Raw genomic sequence first — 20,151 nt, 5'->3', positions numbered from 1 at the left:
CTCTCTCTCTCTCTCTTCTCTCTCTCTCTCTCTCCCTGTGCTCTTCTCTCTCTCCCTTCTCTCTCTCTCCTCCCTCTCTCTCTCTCCCTTGCTCTGCTCTCCTCTCTCTCTCTCTGCTCTCTCTCTCTCCCTCTCTTCTCTCTCTCTCCCTTGCTCTCTCTCTCTTCCCTGCTCTTCATCTCTCTGCCTCTCTCCTCTCTCTCTCCCTCTCTCTCTTCTCTCTCTGCTCCTCTTCCCTTGCTCTCCCTCTCTCTCTCTCTCTCTCCTCTCTTCTCTCTCTCTCTCTCCTCTCCTCTCTCTCTCTCTCCCTCTCTCCTCTCTCTCTCCTCTCTCTCTCTCCTTGCTCTCTCTCTCTCTTCCTCTCTCTCTCTCTCTCCTTCTCTCCTCTTCTCCTTCCTCTTCTCTCTCTCTCTCTCTCCCTGCTCTGCTCTCTCTCTCTCTCTCTCTCCTGCTCTCCTCTCTCTCTTCTCTCTCTCCCTTGCTCTCTCTCTCTCTCTCTCTCTCTCTCTCTCTCTCTCTCTCTCTCTCTCTCTCTCTCTCTCTCTCTCTCTCTCTCTCTCTCTCTCTCTCTCTCTCTCTCTCTCTCTCTCTCTCTCTCTCTCTCTCTCTGACTCTCTCTGACTCTCTCCCTTGCTCTCGCTCTCTCTCTCTCTCTCGCTCTCTCTCTCTCTCTCCCTCTCTCTCTCTCTCTCTCTCTCTTCCTTGCTCTCACTCGCGCTCTCGCTCTCTCTCTCTCTCTCTCTCTCTCTCTCTCTCTCTCTCTCTCTCTCTCTCTCTCTCTCTCTCTCTCTCTCTCTCTCTCTCCCTTGCTCTCTCTCTCTCTCTCTCTCCCTTGCTCTCTCTCTCTCTCTCCCTTGCTCTCGCTCGCTCTCTCTCCCTTGCTCTCACTCGCTCTCTTTCTCCCTTGCTCTCTTTCTCCCTTGCTCTTGTTCTCTCTCTCTCTCTCCCCCTTGCTCTCTCTCTCTCTCTCTCTCTCTCTCTCTCTCTCTCTCTCTCTCTCTCTCTCTCTCTCTCTCTCTCTCTCTCTCTCTCTTGCTCTCTCTCTCTCTCTCTAGCTCTGGCTCGGTCGCTCTCTCTCTCTCTCTCTCTCTCTCTCTCTCTCTCTCTCTCTCTCTCTCTCTCTCTCTCTCTCTCTCTCTCTCTCTCTCTCTCTCTTTCCCTTGCTCTCACTCGCTCACTCGCTCTCTCTCTCCCTTGCTCTCACTTGCTTGCTCTCTCTCTCCCTTGCTCTCACTCGCTCTCCCTTGCTCTCACTCGCTCTCTCTCCCCCTTGCTCTCACTCACTCTCTCTCCCTCTTGCTTTCGCTCGCTCGCTCTGGGTTGGTAAGCATATGTCTGGGTCTGTATGCATGTGTCTCAGTTGGTATGCATTTGTTTGGGTTTGCATGCATGTGTTTGGGTTTGCATGCATGTGTCTCAAATGGTTTGTATGCATGTGTCTCAAATGGTTTGTATGCATGTGTCTCAAATGGTTGGTATGCATGTGTCTCAAATGGTTTGTATGCATGTGTCTCAAATGGTTTGTATGCATGTGTCTCAAATGGTTTGTATGCATGTGTCTCAAATGGTTTGTATGCATGTGTCTCAAATGGTTTGTATGCATGTGTCTCAAATGGTTTGTATGCATGTGTCTCAAATGGTTTGTATGCATGTGTCTGGGTTTGTATGCATGTGTCTGGGTTTGTATGCATGTGTCTGGGTTTGTATGCATGTATCTGGGTTTGTATGCATGTGTCTGGGTTTGTATGCATGTGTCTGGGTTTGTATGCATGTGTCTGGGTTTGTATGCATGTGTCTGGGTTTGTATGCATGTGTCTGGGTTTGTATGCATGTGTCTGGGTTTTTATGCATGTGTCTGGGTTTGTATGCATGTGTCTGGTTTGCATGCATGTGTCTGGGTTTGTATGCATCTGCTTGTGTGAACATGAATGTGTGCATGTTCACATGCATTTTATCACATTCATAACCTGTAATTCTATTCTGAAAGCATTTGCAAAGCAGTTAAAGGCAAAGCAAAGTAACATGAAAAACATACTATAAGCTGTAGAGCCTATTGGACCAATCCACTAGATACATCCTATTGGTAGCCTGCAACTTACAACACAATGCAATTTATTAAAAAAAGCAAAACAACAACAGCAAAGAATACCTACAAGAGAGTTACCAATCATAAGGCAGTGATACAGACAATTTTACCCATTACTGTTTCCAGCATGTATTTGGATTGTTATCATATGATCCAAACTTACATTGTCTCCAACTTCACTAACATGATAATCAAAAACCATGTACAGCAGGGGGCTACAATTCAATAATGCATTATACAGAATTCTGGTAAGAACAGTAATGTGTTTTACTGAATGGTTGTGTTCTTCTAGTTTTATGCCCTTTCTTTCACTTATCTCTTGTGATTTTATTTAGTTCTGCCCTTATCTCAGGGAAAAGCAATACATAAAACCTGGGTTCCATTACTTAAACTCGGAGCTGAACCCAAAACCCCTCCCAATTATAGTTACGTAAAAATTTCACCAGCCCCTCATTAAAAAGCATACAGCAGGTTTCAAACATTTTAAAACATGGTTATAACTGCTTAAGAACACATGTAAGATATACAGACTACAGCACAGAGAAGGTACTAAGTCTGACTATACTACTTCCCCTTCTAATACCTCACCTAAATTCTGAATGTAGCAACAAAATAATAGGAGCACACTAGAAATAAAGGCCAAAGTTTTCCACCTTGTTTCCTCAATTCTGGATATGCTCATTATTGTTTTAACCCCATCCCAACGTCAAAACAAACTGCTCGATCTGTGGCGTGTGGCTGTACACCATGGCGGTGCGCCAAAGCACTGAGAGCCGGTGATTTGGCTTGATGTATCAAACTCCCGCACTCAAAGTCGGCGCTTTGCTATTGATCTCCAGAGCGTAGTTTTTTTCTTTTCTTCACCCATTATCAAGGGGTTAAAATAAAAGCGTAAAAAATTATGGTTAAGGACAATTTTGGAAAGCTTAATCCCTAGGCCTATGAAATGGCAGGAAAATCGTATTTTTTACTAATGCTATGAATATTGAAGGTGTTATTTTAATTATAAACATTATAATTACTATAATGTTATAAACATTAGTAACAGCAAAATAAGATAACATAAAATATTTTCGTAAATCAAAGAAAAGGGTAAAAGGGCAAAACAGGCAGTACTCGTAACTGGCTCATTAGTGACTTAGTACAAGTGTAGCCATCTATGTGTACAAACAATCAAACAAGTAACTCACAGTGGGCATAGCACGTATGTACACGTCATGCCTATCGGCATGGAGTTAAGATGGCAATACACTGTTTTCATTGAAAAGATTCTATATGATCTCTCTCGTGAGTCTACAACATGTTATCTTTATATTTTCATAATATTCAATTTTCCATAACACAGTCTTGCACGTCAAGGCAGGCATGAACAGGTTATTCTGTATGAAAATAGTGTCCTTATGAATCTGGTGCATTTCCAGGCATGACTGACAGATGGTACATTGCACCCTTCCTAACAACCCAATGAGTCTAATCTCCCTCCAAGAGTGTTATACACTCACAGCAAGATGTCCCCATAACCTGCCACTCAACTACAATATCTCACAACACATTATCAGCCTGGCCATTAGCCATATTTTTTATGATGACACATTCTTGTCATCTGGAACTCAGCCAAATTCTTCATGGGTTAACATGTTTATTGGGAAATTATTTCGAATTGGTAAATCATATAAAAGTGGCTACTTACAAACAATAACTTGTAATATGAAATATACCTCAAATGTAGAAATTATCTGGACAATAATTCATATGAAAAAGATCCCCCAATACTACAGCCTTGCAGACAAAAGTAATTGTTGTGGTTGCCTCTTTAACCAATTAGGAAGTAAATAAAGCTCTTTCAACAGTACTTACAACTTCAACAAACATGGCAAAACTAGGAAACCACTGACCCCTTCATAATGAGAAAGGGTAAACTACAAATATGCCCATCTAAAGATGGGTGGTATGTGAGTAGTCCTCATGCAGTTGGTAGCATGGAAAAACTTGACAAAGTTAGGGCTGAGGTGCAGACAGGTTTCTGTCAACCACACATTTACAGATATGCCAGGACCCTTTAAACCACTTAAAGATACCCTTCCATCTTTAACAACTGATAACTCAGGAAGCATCCATCATAATCTGTAATTTCTGATCCACTGTAACTAAAACTTTGTAAAATACTCATAGTTTTATAAATCTCATAATTTATGCTACATCTAACTCCTTTCCATAAAAAATCATATAACTATAACAAAACAAAGTACTGAATCCACAAAATACACTAATTTTCTTGACATTCCACAGGATTATCAATGAAAAGGTAAAGTACTTCCATTGACAGCTATAGCCTATTCTTTTCAAATTCCATACACACACAAAAAACAACAACATAATAACAAAAGCCTTAACGAATTGGAAAATTAAGTATAATCCTCAATCCTCTTGACTCTAGGTAGATTTTCCCCTGCAATCTTTCAGCACATAAAATATCATAAAGTACTTCTAATAACATAATAGAAAGAGAGAGGAAGACTGGCAAAAAAAAAAAGAGAATAAGAAAAAATCAGAGCTGCTACCATGCAGTCAACTAACACTGCCTAAACAATCATCACCAGCTGCAGCTGCAATTTAGCTCTCCCTAAACAGATATAATTTACAACTTTAACTTTTTACCTTTGATTTAAAAAATAATTTTAGTAAATGGTTTCTTAACTCCCCAATTTAGAGTATGATCAACAATGATCATTATTTTTGCTATTCTATCAATCTGTAAACCATATCATCTTTACCTAAGCCAACAACCCTTATCACCATAAACTTCAGTCTTAATATGAGACTGAAAGCTCTGACAATTATAATCAACCAATATTACTGTCATTCATATCCTTTACATTCTCACTGCTACACAAGGGAATATTTACCTGTTCCAATACTTAAGTTGCCCAAATTTGAGACAAGTTTTTTTTTTTTCATAAGAATTCTGTTAGTAGCCTTGGCAACTCCCTTGTAAGTAAAAAAAATTTGGCCATTCAAGCAAAAGCTGTATGCCACTACAATGCTACCATTACAACCAATACCACAAACAGACCAAGGAGAATACTTACTCTTTTGACTTTGCGGTGAGGTCCATTTGAGTCGGAATCTGAGGCAGGCTGGCCTGCATGAAAGGCAAAGTTGTGAATACTCGGCTGTGGAAGTAACACAAGGGCCAACGTTAGCTTATTCCACTCATGCCAGGCCAGTGGACGGCAGCGGGGTAACTTTTGCACGCGTTGGTATTATATTATGTATGGATATATGTATGAAAAAGGAGGTTCCTTTATATATTTGGGATGTCTAGGTTACCTTAATCAATGGGCCAAGAGAAAATCACATGCTATAGCTTCACGTCCAGTGCCTCTCACACAGACTGTACAGTCTAGAAAAACCTGGGGCTGTTCACACAAAGAAAAAGTCCGTGTCACATTTTTTTATGCAATCCAGAAATAGCTGCACATCAAAACATTAACAAATCCAAAAATATCCAACATGTATGTTTGACACTAAAACTGGGTAACATACACATCATGCAAGTCGAAATATGCAGAGATGGATATTACTTCAGATCATTAGTTGCTGCCACATTTTACTTCCTCTGCCTCATATTCACAGATGTTAAACTATAGTTCTCGAATTCTCTCTACCTATCAGTAAAAAAAAAAAATCATATCTGCCCCTTCCCTTTTAAATCTAGTTGACACTTCATTTTTTAACGATAAACCTCCTGATATTCAAGAGGCAGAAGATAACCGAGAGCCTCTAGACATCCCTTTCAGTTAAACGGCAGAATTTCAATAGACTGGAAAAGCATGTTGGTAAATAACTAAATAAAATACGCAAAAAAATCAAATTTGAAAATAAGTAAACACATTTAATTAGAAAAGGGAGGATAAATCAACATAAGCTTCTGTCTCATTGGTCACTGAACATTTGAAGTATATGACCTGACATGAATGGAAATGAAAATAAAAACAATGGATCAATTTTCTTCCTATCTTATTACAATAAGACATAACTTTAAAAATAAAGTTATTTACATTATAAGTTTAGTTTTATGTAATAGATATTACCACTCGTCTCCAACAATTAATTCAAAGTTCATATGCATTTGGAATTTTGGCAGAACATCACCAAAACTGATGGGAGTAAAACACTACTTACTCAGTAGCTATTTCATATATATATATATATATATATATATATATATATATATATATATATATATATTTATATATATATATTTACATATATATGTGTGCGTGTGTACGCACACGCACACACACATACACACACACACACATGAATTAATTTATTCATATATACATACATACATACATACACGCACACACATATGTAAGGTTACATGACTGAAAACTAATTCTGCATTGACAGAAATATCAGCAAAAGGATAGATAATCATAGTGGGGATCATAAGCTAAGCCATGCTAGTAATACAGAGAAATAAAATCTGTAAATATTGTTCGAAAATTTATATCTTTTCTTAATTGATGATCAAGATTACACTCTCACCAGACAATACTTTGTGAGAATTTAAAAATCACATATACCATAGTCTGGATATATATATATATATATATATATATATATATATATATATATATATATATATTATTATTACATATATACATATATATACACACACATAATATATATATATATATATATATATATATATATATATATATATATATATATATATATATATATATTATTATTACATATATACATATATATACACACACATAATATATATATATATATATATATATATATATATATATATATATATATATATATATATTTATATATATATATATATATATATATATATATATATATATATATATACATACACACACATATATATAAACACATATATATAAACACATATATATACACACATATATATACACACATATATATGTATATATGTATATATATATATATATATATATATATATATATATAAATATATATAAATATATATAATATATATATATATATATATATATATATATATATATATATATATATATATACATATATACATATATATACATTATATGTATGTATGTATGTTTTTTTTTTTTTTTTTTTTTTTTGGGGGGGGGGCAAAGGTCTATGATGAACTATAATATGCAACTAATATAGCTAGAATAATAATGTATAAAAATATTACAATCATCAATCTAATGAAGCGAATGAGTCATATTCATCATTAAATGTGATTTGGCATATGCAATCTTATCTAAAATTAAAAGCTCAGAAGTGGAAGTGTAAATGTACTAAAACCAAGGGCTTCGTTTATTACCCAATTCCTTCTGTGTTGTCACATTTACAATTTCCTATTGTATTCCATTTCTCACTTACTGGTTTTCTGCGAGTGTAAACATGCACTTGCCCATCCTAATGCTTCAAATTCTTCGGAAATACAGCTCATATTCAAAAGATGTAAGCTATTAAATGATCTCTTACTTTTGAGAGTACACAAAATTACGATTTCTGCAAACAAAATTCACATCCTATATTACACAGTCTACATCCAATCTTCTATCTTACCGTATTTTTTTTCCTTCACTTACATCAGTTGATACTTTTAAACAATGGTTTAGAGGTAAGGAATAACCCTGTTTATAACTCCAGTGTCTACTACTAGATTTACACACAGCATTACCTTACAAAATGAGAAACAATTAATACTTACACCTTTCTTTTTATTTTCTTTTTTTCCTGTCTCTTCGCGACCTTGCTACCTCAAACTCATGGCATTCTTCCACATGTCTAATTCCATTACGACGATATCTGTAAACACATGTCTTATCTATTTAATCCATTTATAATGACAAACTACAGATACAGTTCTACATATGTACCAAAAGCTATGAGCACCAAGATTATAAATGAAATAGAAAATGGGGAAAATGCTGTGCTCATTTTTTTTATTTTTTGTGAAATGTCACTCCACATAGATGGCTCTGCTAGTGCTTAGCCACAAGGGAGTCAATTAGTAGACCTTGTGACCTTACTTGATTTCACCTTTCCTTTAATTGGTGGGAAAAATGTATTTTTTACTAGAGTTACGAACATCAATGGTATTATTTCTATTATAAACATTATAATTACTATAATAATATAAACATTAGTAACAGCAAAATAACATAATGTAAAATATTTTTGTAAATCAAGAAAAAGGGTAAACGGGCAAGACAGGCAGTACTCGTAATTGGCTAATTGGTGACTTAGTACAAGTGTAACCATCTATGTGTAAAAACAATTTAACAAGAAAACCCCGTGGGCATGGCATGTACATACATGCCATGCCCGTTGGCATTGAGTTAATGAAAGTTAGGTCATGAAATCTATTTATAAGCATTCACAAAAGGCCTCGGAATCCCAAAGCATCAACCACAAGTCTCCAAGCTCTTACCTTAGTAACTCTCTTATCCTTGTTCTTAACTCTCTCTCTCGGACAATGGAGTTTATGAGATTATTGTGTTCACTTGCTGTCTGAAACTGGCTAATTGTTCTAAGTTTTTCAGCTACTGCCTCTCTGAAAAGATGAAAACACATAAAACATTATCCACTGCTTCTATTTCTTTAGAATTAACCTCTTGGATCTGGATGGCATGACCATCACCTTATGAAAAAATCCCAGTTGGAGGGGGGGGCATGAACATGTCATCTCGGGAAAATCTGGCTGTAGGCCACATGAAGCAAACCTGCCATTGTAAGTGTTTCAGCTGAAAGCCAGGGTGATGGGAAATACCTATTGAAAGGTTTATTTTACTCATTTGGTGATTTTGCATTATTCCTATCGATGTATGAGTCTGGAATGAAATGGCCATAAATGGTGACTGGAAGAGTGTTGGCTACATAGAGGACCCCATTTCCATGTTCAACATCAAGGTTGTATTTCATAAAATTTTATATATCTTAAATAAAAAAAATGACACAAATAACATAGTGTTACATAGTTTTATTTTTCTTGCACTGAGTTGTAGACTACCTAGAGAGATGATTGGAGTCTGTACAAAGAAAAGAAAAGAAAAGAAAACTATTATCATCTGGCTAATGTAAATCAAATGGCAAATATGGACATTGGAAAATGGCCAAAAGAGTAAATAGCTTTGCAAATAGAAGGTATAGAGTCTTGACACTGTGTTTGCATGCATCCGGCCTACAAGCAGCAGCCATTCACGAAAGCCTAATGCCTGGATTATTGGTGATTTGGTTGCTATGAGTCCAACCAGATCCAATGGGTTAATGTGACTAAAAAATACTAAAGAAAACCAATTAACTGTACCATCATTAAAAATCAATCTAACTATACAAAAAAAAAAAAAAAAAAAAAACTAATGTAATCCAACTCTATTAAGTTTAACAGTAACAGAATGTTCGTATCTGTTTTTATTCTATAAATAGGTTATTCTCATACTTCATTATTTCTCTTTAGTTCTTAGCTATTTATATCTCCCTCTAGCCCCATACTCAGCCTTTAACCAAACCAAGTTTTCAGTAACATAAATTTCCACTTCACAAAAACTAGCATCTCAACCCATTGGATCAAGGTGCCTCACTGCTCACACCTGGTTAAAGATCAGGGCATTAGGCTTATATGAGTAGCAATACATCCTGGTGTGTGGCTTTTAGGCATGGCCCTCATGAACACTTGTGTGCAGTATCAAGGCTCCTTGACTACCTTTGCATGTTACTATCTCTTCTTGTGTAAGCCTTTTTGTTTTTTTGCCATTTTCCAAGGTCTATATTTGTCTTTGATATGCTGTATCAAGAAGGTAATAAATTAATTTCCTTGCACAGATTCCTTATCATATATCTAGGTAGTCATGCAACACTGTTCAATAACAAGAAACATAAATAACATTTTCTTAATTCTATTTCCCCCCCCCCCCCTATTATTCAGTTTTCTGTAACACAACCTGAACCACCAGACACAACAGGTAAGAACTGTATTCTTAGTCCCACCTGTCTAATCTTCTTCCAAGAACTTTGTGCACATTCTCATCACCACGGCCTTCAGACAAATTTTTCAGACAAATATTCCTGTCGCCATGGCCCTCAGCCAAATTTTTCAATGAAGCTATATTCCCGTCACATAGCCCTCAGCAAATTCTTTCTTGACATGACAGTCAGGTCACCTGGAGCCAATGGGTTTAGGTAGCTGGTAAAGTATGAGTAACTTCCAGACATACCAAAAGACAATCTAGTTTCCCAATTTATATACAGATATATATTGACAAACCTTCCTTTCCGATCCCAGTCTGTTCAAACTTTTTTTAACACTAAACAGTAAATTACAATAAAACCCAAAATCCTGTAAGTAGCTGCAATCCTTACTTATCATCTTTGCTCTTCTTTTTTGGTGGAACTTGGGCTTTTTCTCTTTCCTTCTTGAAAAATTGTGGAACAACCTGGAAATCTCTAACTACCCGTTTTCTTCTCGATCTTTCACGAAGACGGCGCATGTACATATCAACCTGAAATAGAGAATATTTATTTTTAAAAATAAATATACGAAAATACACTTTTGCGAGATGGCCATTTAACCCAATGGCGTCGGGTATAGAAAATTAAAAAAAACTCTACGCTCTGGGGAACGGCGGCAGCGCGCCGACTCTGAGCGCGTGAATTCTGTACATCAAGCCGAATCATTGCCTCGGGGCGTTTTAGCGGCGCCGCTCCGGACAGCCGCACGCCTCAAATCGGGCGTATTGTTATGACGGCGATAGCCGTGACCCGTCACCATTGGGTTAATCTCCCTGATTTTAAGCTTGATCAATGCTTTAACTTGATAAACTGTCTCTATTGATAAACTTATAATCACAAAGAATTACAAATCTGAACTTTCACTTGATAATACTTACCTGTGCAAGTTTGAGAGCCATATCCACATCTTCATCATCAACTGGATGAATGAATAATGGTGCTATCGTTGTTTCTGCATCGTTATCCCATTCCTGTGTAAATAACAATGAATATATAATCAAAATTTTCCTAAATTTTCACAACATGTTGCTATATGCAACATAAATAAATACTGATATTTTGGCAAAGCTAAAAGGTATAAAACCTAATCTATAAAATATAAAAACTGAAACAACAAAATTACATGAGTGCAATATATATATGATCTATTAAGTCTTCTTTTTAAGTCATAATACTGGCTATAAAACACTTACATTTCACTTGACATCTTAATCAAAAAAATATTTACATATTTCTATATAAATCAACATACAAAAATTAATGCACAAATACCCAAGTTTCACTCAAAATATGCTAAAAAATCTAACTCACTCTCTCAAAATCATCTCTGTGTGGCATGTATCCAAGAATAGTGTTCTCCTCAGTGGAGGGTGGCTGGGAGGGTAGTGAAGACCCTAGAGTTGGCGAGAGTGGTCCTGTGTCAGGGACTGTGTGCTCAATGGGGAGCTGCAATCTTTCTAACGCTGGTTTCCAGGAGGCTCGCCCAATAGCGCCATCTATGTAACTGCTGATGTACTTATTTCTTGCTTCTGTTGGTTTCCAGAAAAGATAGAGTGAATTGTGCAATATTTTAAATTCAGCTAACAAGAACATAAGTGTAGAGGCCTTTTCTTTTTCCGTCGATTAACTGAAATTCTGCCATGAGATCTTATTTGTTGTTTTAAAAAATGCATTCATTTCTGTAAGTGATTATTCTCACAACAAATATCAATATTCTAATTCATCAGAGTACAAAAAAATATATTGAAGGTAAATATCTCACAACTGTTACATTCATCTGTATATTCATCTGTCTATGAACCTGCTGCCCCAAGAAAAAGAAAATTGTGAATGCACATATAAATAAATAAATAGCAATAGCTAATGAATAATGAAATTAATAAATAAAAAAGAAAAGAAAAATTAAAAGGTGGTATCTCCTACATAAAAAGTAATTCATGGACTTGCTTATGTTATGAACAATCGCATCTATGCCAATATGGCATCTGAATTGTTGATTATCACAGATAATTCAGTCATTTAATATTTTCATTTGTAAATATATCATTCTGACTACTTATTATGAACTGAAAAAAGTCTATATAACAAATAAAAATAATATGACTCTTGAGGCCCACTATTATGAACTGAAAAAAGTCTATATAACAAATAAGAATAATATGACTCTTGAGGCCCACTAACACTAAAAAAAAATTGAATAGAATATACATTTTTCAAAGGGTTATATATATGATATCTTTTTTTTTAACTATTAGCTAAAGATCTTCTTTATAAAATAATGATTTGATTAATTCCACAAGATAAATTCAGCTTCAATGCTTGCCAATATCCACCTCACCTGATGTGACCTATTATAACTTGTTATAAAGACAAAAAAGACAAAAGAAAAGAAAACAAAAAAATGCCATCTGATACAGAGGCTTTATAACATAATACTTTCAAAGACAGTGCTCACTCACCCACCACTTTTCGAAACCCAGATCAAAACAAGAATTATGCAAACGTACCATCCGGAGTGCGAGTCTCGATATGGCGCGCAATGTCCTCCCAGTTACCGTACCCATACTGCTCAATGGCGTCCAGCAATCTGACCTCCTCTCTGGCAGTCCAATGGCCTTGACCGGGGAAAATGCTAAAGTTTCCTGTGTCCTGGAAAACACCGGCCTGTGAGAGAGCGGGCCCAAGAAAAGACAGTGACCCGTTAGTGAGGGGGGTGGCGGTAAGCAGAGTGCAGCGGCGGGGGCACCTGTCATCATCGACAATATACGGTCGCCAACAAGTCTTGCTTGTTTCCTGCACCATCATCATAACCCATAGGACCAAATGTGTTACAGTAAGAATCCTGCGTCTCCACTAAGCAGAGAAGTTTAGCTTGTGAAAGAGGAGTCGTGGTTAATAACGCTTTACTTATTTGGCAAGTTTATAAAGCATCCTTTCTTCTGTGAATTTACAAAGCAAACCTTAAACAGATCTTGATTTATATTAATGTTTACTTTCACCCTCCTTTCTTCTTTTGATTCATTATTTAATTTCCATCACTTCATGAACAGATTTTATTTCATCTTCTATTTGGAATCCAGAACTATAAATGTCTTAGAATGAACAAACAACCTATGCACTTATGAACTCTATTATATTGAAGTTTAGTAATTGTGCTTAGCCAACTTCCAAATTTCAAATATATTTGCAGAATTGGGAAGTAACAGCAATATTATTTCCTTTAACTGTCCTCCACTTCTTAATATGTACACTGGAAAATACCAATAACTGTATCCTCAGTAAAACTACTGACAGGGCCTTCATAAGTACTTGTTATAAGTACACACTTCTTTCTTAGCATTACTTATGGTTTCACAATTGTTTTGAGGGAACAGTATCATGAATAGAACCATCAATATCTTTGGAGCCTTTTCTCCAAGCAGTTGCAACAATTTATTTATTTTAGTAGACTTATTCAGAAGTATACCTACAATACTATGTATACGTATGCATAAGTTACATGGCTATAATAAAAAATACGGACTTATTATTTCTGAATAACAGAATCAAAATATAATCTTTAACTTTTAAGAATCATAATAATCTATGTATTATGTCAAGTGTAACAACAACAACAAAATGCATAAAAGTTATAAATATAACAATTCTAACTCTTAATAATTCTTTATAAAGTTTTACAAAGTTATTTGGTCTTTCAATTAATTCTTACATTAACTTTTATTCACTAAGCATAGAACAGTAAACAGGTTAAAAAGACCACAAAACGCTGTTCGTGATGTAACACATTCTGGTTCCTTTTCATCGAGTCTGTTAGCATTCTCATATACAGCAAAATATGCTGGCAACGAGTATGTCAACAAAGCTGATCTTAGGTTATAAAAATTCTTGTTCTCATTGTTGCACATTAAGTATCACATAAATTTTATCAGATTTTTCAAGATTCAGTTTTCTAGCTAGTAAATGACAATATGAAAAGATCTTTAAGTGCTTATAACATGTGATACCAATTATGTGATTAATTTATTGCAACTTTTGTTTGAGCAGGAACAGTCTGAACTTCTTGTTTTATCTGCAAATATCAATTTTGTTTCCATATTAAGTTTCAAACATAAAAGGAAAAGAACTGGGAGGTATGCATAATCATAAGGTACTACAAAGCTTCTATGAAAAAATTTTGCTCAGAAAGTGGGGCCCAAGCCATGTAAATACTATAGAAGATATTGAAATTTTCAACAAAGAAAATCATCATTTAGTTGTGAAAAGTAGCAAAATCTTCAGCAAGACACTGTTATGCACTTAAAAAGAGGGAACTGCTTGAGAAAATGCTGTGACCATAAAATATAAAGCATGCACTCTGCCACCAAGAATCACACCACGGGAAAATATGCAATTACAGAACTTTACAATTAGTGCAAGTCAGGACTTATATTCAGGAAATGGTAGCCACTGATAATCTCTACAATCCTCTTCTTAATACAGGAGTCACTAATCTGTTAAGAGATCTACAATTAACAATATAATTAAGAAAGCCATATACATGAAATATTCAATTATTCTTACCTATATGTAACCTATCACAAAGTTCTTAGTTCTATGCAGCAATTAGTAGCTAAATATCATCATCCTGAATATATCCTATGCTTTTTTTTCTAGACAGACAGACAAACCTAAATAAATAAAAAATAACATACAGCGCAAATCAAAATCTGGGGTGCAATTAACATCTCCATTTCCTTGACAGTGCACAAACACAAAATTGTGAACATATCTCTCAAACAATCTCATTAACTGAATAACCAACATAGTCCTCTCTATGTGGTTCAGCTCATAAAGAAGTGAAATTAAGCAAATGCGAATACAACTGACAAGCAATGCTACACAAACAACACAGTCTAAGGAACTGCAATTTCTAGAACAATTATGTGCCAGTACATCACATGACATTAAGAAACACATGATTTAACACCATTACTCATTTTGAACATCCTAGCTATAAAAAAAAAAGTGACTTTAAAGCATCTATCCAAGAACACAATCATTGCAAGGTCCATTGTGTTTTCCTCTCATTAAAACCTTTATTACTGTTCACAGCAACATCACATGTACAGATCAATGCATTCCTTCGTCCATATTCTCTGCTAGACATACTTTTCAATACCCTTTGATCTAGCCCCCTGCACAATTTACTATTCTTCCAGAAATATAACCATCTACATAATAAACTAAAAAATTCATGATCACTAACCCTGTAAATTCAACAGACAAACTGTCATTGCTACAAGAATTCCAAAAATTTGACAATAAATACCCAATAACCTAGCACTACACTGCACATCAATGGAGCTTAATTACTCCCCAGATTTTGCTTAAAGAGCTACTTCTACTGACTTTCGATTCTGCTCATAAGCAGGCATTCAAGTCAGTATTGGAAATTTCTTTTACAATAAATTATTGATACAAGAAAATAAATTGTCATTGGTGGACTGATAACTAATTGTTTATATAAACCAAGGAAAAGAACTGCATTTCCTATCTATAAATGAATATTATTTTCTTAAATTCTTCAGGAAGGAATTATGAACAGTGTGCTAGAAGCCTCTTAACAATCTGGTGTTCTGATTCATGATAACTGCAATCAAATCTTTAAAATATCCATATATATTAATATAAATGCATATAAACATTTATATTCATTACATATACACATATATATATATATATATATAATATATATATATACATATACACATATATATATACATATACAAAATAAATACACATATATACATAAACAATATAAATACACATATATATGTGATACCAATTGTATTGTATATATACATATACAATATATATACATATATATATTATAAATATAATTATATATATTACATATTATAGAATATATATATTATATATATCTTATTTTATATTATATTATACATACATGTGTATATGTATATATACATATATAGATATATACATATATACACATATATATGTATATTACACACACACACACACACAGACATTTATGTATATGTGTATATATATTTACGTATATGTATATATATGCCTTTGTATATACATAATATATATAAAAAATTATGTATATATATGTATTTGTATATGTATGTTATGTATATACATGTATATGTATATGTGTATGTATATGTGTATCATATGTGTATATGTACATGCGTGTATGTATATGTGTATCATACGTGTATATGTATGTATGTGTGTGTGTAAATGTACATGTATATGTATATGTATGTATGTGTGTGTGTAAATGTACATGTATATGTATATGTATGTATATACATATATGTATATAAACATATATGTATATAAACATATATGTATATAAACATATATATGTATATATACATATATATGTATATATACATATATATGTATATATACATATGTACGTGAATATATATATATATATATATATATATATATATATATATATAAATGTATGTCTATATATACACATACATATACATAAACATATATATATACATATATATAAATATATATATATACACATATATATAAACATATATATTTATATATATACACATATATATACATATATATAACTTATATATATATGCATATACATACATACATACATACATACATACATACATACATACATACATACACACACACACACACACACACACACACACACACACACACACACACACACACACACACACACACACACACACACACACACACACACACATCTATACATACACATACATATATATATATAAATTTACATACACATACACATATAAATTTACATATACATATATATACATACATATAATTATATATATATACATATATATATATAAGTAACATCTCAGAAAGTGTAATACATTGTCTATGAAAACCTTATACCAGCTGAAGTAGCTTATTACTTACTGTTGTCACCAACAAAATATCTGGTTAATTAGTGTTATCAGGGCAGCAATCATGAATACAGGAGATCTGTAATGTTCAGTTCAAGGTGTTGCATAAGAAGCAACCAATGAAATAAGAGCCTGCAATAAAAAACCCATGCAAGCAAAGAATGAGTCTAAGTAAGACAGCAGCTGCACACAGTAAAGCACCTTATCAGTCAAAAGTGAGGGTCTCTATGCATATTTCTTATTAGTTTACACCAGGGCTTCATTTGAACAATCAACATAACAAGACAGCAATAACTTGGATAAAAAGGCTATAATGACTTTTTTTGCTTGTATAAGTCTGATATAGAAAACTATTATAAAGATGACACAACTTAAGAAATATAGTAATTCAGGAAAATAGTCTTGTTAATTGGTAAAACACCTGGTGCATACTTATCTCTTCTACATATTTCAGACAAACCTGATATACACTGCTAGTAAGATACTATGCTTAGCAAATTCAGCAATCTCTACTTTTCAACTTCCCTTGAGGTTCTCTTCTGATCAATCTCTTGAACAAAAGTAACCAAAAAGCTGAGTAAAATAATACAGGGAAGCACAGTACCCTAAAAGCAGATGGGGCTGACAAGAATTTACACAAAACCTGAAAACCTTACCATAAATTGATAGGCGTGTCCACTTCTATGCTTTCCAATCTCAGCACCACAAGCAAAACACTGTAAAAGAAGAACTTAGTTTTAGCCGCATCCCATGCAAAATCCAATTTAAAATATTACTATTAACTTACTTACATTATTTACACTTGCACAACTAGAATTTAATCCTCTCACAGAATAAGAATAAATAAAGCAAGAAAGCAATCATTCAAATTTTTGCTTTACATAAAAGTTAATCAATAAACAACAACAAATTTCCAACAAACAAAAAATACAGTATCTGTTTATGAAAGACCTGTGTTTCCACACCTAGCATATAATAACAGCCCATCACTTTGGTCTCTGAACCTGTTGACACTCTGGCTAAGGGCAACACCTGCATATCCTGGCTAGATAAAAAGAGCTTGTACAACTCTCTGACTAGTCATCATCAAAAAAGGAATCTATACAAGCTCTACACTGCTTAAGTATCTATGGTGGAGGTTACTGTCTTTTGCCAAAGCACAGTATGAAGTTTGTGGCAATGGTTTGACAATGCACCACTATCAGGATGTTCTTTTAAAATTACAGGATTCCATCACAGATAACAAACTTGTGTATATCTGGTTACAATCCTACTAAATAATTTCAACAAACTATTTGGCCTACTTTCAAAGCCAGTGCAAGTTTCCTCAAAGAACTCAGACTGTTACAGCATTTAGAAGCAAGCATCAAAATGATCCTATAATCTTATTTCAATTATTTCTCTAACAAGAAAATACCACAGGGTCCAGGGGAGGAGCCTCCAATAGAAGATTAAGTCTGGTTCCTTGGTTTATACATATCATAAAAAAAAAAAAAAAAGGGAGGAGGTCCATAGTTGATTCTGCTTTTCTGTAATTTTACCATATAATTTCTTTAGTAGATTTTAATATTCTGACATTTGACATCACACGGCTTCCGTAAATTTTCTGTCATACTGTGATATGACATCACCTGATGTAAATACATTGAACAATTGATGCTGCCTCCACAAATAAAGCAGTCCAACAAACAAAATAAACTTTTAACTGCTTCCATATTTAACACTAACAGAAAGGTTTAAAAATCCTCTCTTGCAAGATCTTATGTGATGAAGATTTGTTGGCTTTTCCAGGGTGCCAACTAGTGTAGAGGCCATAGTGAGTGCCTAAATTTGCACAATTCAAAATTCCACCAACTTATCCCTAGTGTTGGCTTCCAGTTGTAATACTAAAATATCTGAACATTAAAGGCATAAATCACATTCATTAATCATGCAAATAATGTCCACAGTATCACTCTACCCACTAATGCCAAAGTTGATGCCCTTAAATTCTAATTCTATTTCACACTAACATCTGAACCTAACCTCAAGTCATGTGTCCAAAGCCTATCTTAAAACCCTATAGTGCCCCAATCCTGCCCTAAATGACTAATATTGATTCATACCTCCCAAGTCAGATTCGAAAGACATGCCTCTAAGTGACGCCGATTCAAAATCCAGACCTTTTGGCATATCAATTTTTAAAAAAATCCTTAATAAACCGATTCTAAATGCATAATTGATATTCAATCGACCCCATTATGCAAAGCTCATTTTACGTGATGTCCTAAACCCGCTTTAAATGCCCCGCCCATGGGTCATTCACACATCAAATACTCTGATGACAAGACCCACTCAGTCCCAACGCCACACCTCAAAACCCTCCTTCCTCTCCTACACAACCACTCAGAGCACTGAAGCCCTCGCCTAAAAATTCCCACGGCCGAGGAGTGCCCCTAAACGTCGCCCAGTGCCCCCAAGTCCCCCCAGAGTGCCCTCGGGCGAGCGGTGCCCCAAATGCGATTCAAACGGGCCGCCTCGCCGCCGCGTCACGTGACCCTACCTGTAAACAAAGATCGAAGTCGTCGCACTCCAAGCACCGCACCCTCAGTCCGTTCACATCCTCTTCGCAGTAGTTGCAATGGTACTTGGCAAATGTATCTGCAAGAGACAACGAGCGTTTAGCAGGAATCGGAGCGGGGGAAGGCGGCTGGGATGCCCTAAAAAACCCACTCACTTGCACCCCCGCGGAAGGAGGAACGTCTCTCACCCGCCATGTTGCCTCCGAGCACGCTGATGACGTCACGCGAAGTGCCAAAAGACGAATATACCATTTATTTTGGCATCTCGAGGACCTCCTCCTCTGCCCAGCCGCTCCGCCGTATGTTTATGCACATGATAGTATGCTGTTTAGGATAGGAATGGATCTGTGCTATGGGAATCTGGGTAAAAAATGCAAGAAATGTCCTTACTGTACGAAAGCTGACTGACGCTGCTCCAACCGCTATGCCAGACGTACGAGGTTGGGCTGGGTCATTTGGCAGCTGCATTCACCCATTTACAGTTATATTGCATATTGCATGGGTAAGAACGTATATTAGGCGA

General features: G+C 35.0%; 1 protein-coding gene across 1 annotated transcript in view; it reads right to left on the bottom strand.

The window, feature by feature from the left end:
- LOC125030953 (transcriptional adapter 2B-like) overlaps positions 1-19,975 on the bottom strand; it is a 32,638-nt gene extending 12,663 nt beyond the window's left edge. Inside the window, exons 1-12 of the mRNA XM_047621372.1 lie at positions 19,817-19,975; positions 19,610-19,707; positions 17,724-17,783; positions 12,643-12,784; positions 11,447-11,664; positions 11,014-11,106; positions 10,487-10,626; positions 8,559-8,681; positions 7,854-7,933; positions 7,502-7,633; positions 5,487-5,505; positions 5,176-5,259 (exon numbers count right to left, since the gene is read on the bottom strand). Of these exons, the coding sequence (XP_047477328.1) occupies positions 5,176-5,259; positions 5,487-5,505; positions 7,502-7,633; positions 7,854-7,933; positions 8,559-8,681; positions 10,487-10,626; positions 11,014-11,106; positions 11,447-11,664; positions 12,643-12,784; positions 17,724-17,783; positions 19,610-19,707; positions 19,817-19,880 (1,253 nt within the window). The 5' untranslated portion in view covers positions 19,881-19,975. The remainder of the gene's footprint in view (positions 1-5,175; positions 5,260-5,486; positions 5,506-7,501; positions 7,634-7,853; positions 7,934-8,558; positions 8,682-10,486; positions 10,627-11,013; positions 11,107-11,446; positions 11,665-12,642; positions 12,785-17,723; positions 17,784-19,609; positions 19,708-19,816) is intronic.
- Positions 19,976-20,151: the final 176 nt, after the last annotated feature.

This window comes from Penaeus chinensis, chromosome 12, assembly GCF_019202785.1.
Source record: "Penaeus chinensis breed Huanghai No. 1 chromosome 12, ASM1920278v2, whole genome shotgun sequence".
NCBI lineage: Eukaryota > Metazoa > Arthropoda > Malacostraca > Decapoda > Penaeidae > Penaeus > Penaeus chinensis.
Note: the sequence above shows the minus strand (reverse complement) of the source record. Positions and strands in the feature narration are given on the sequence as shown.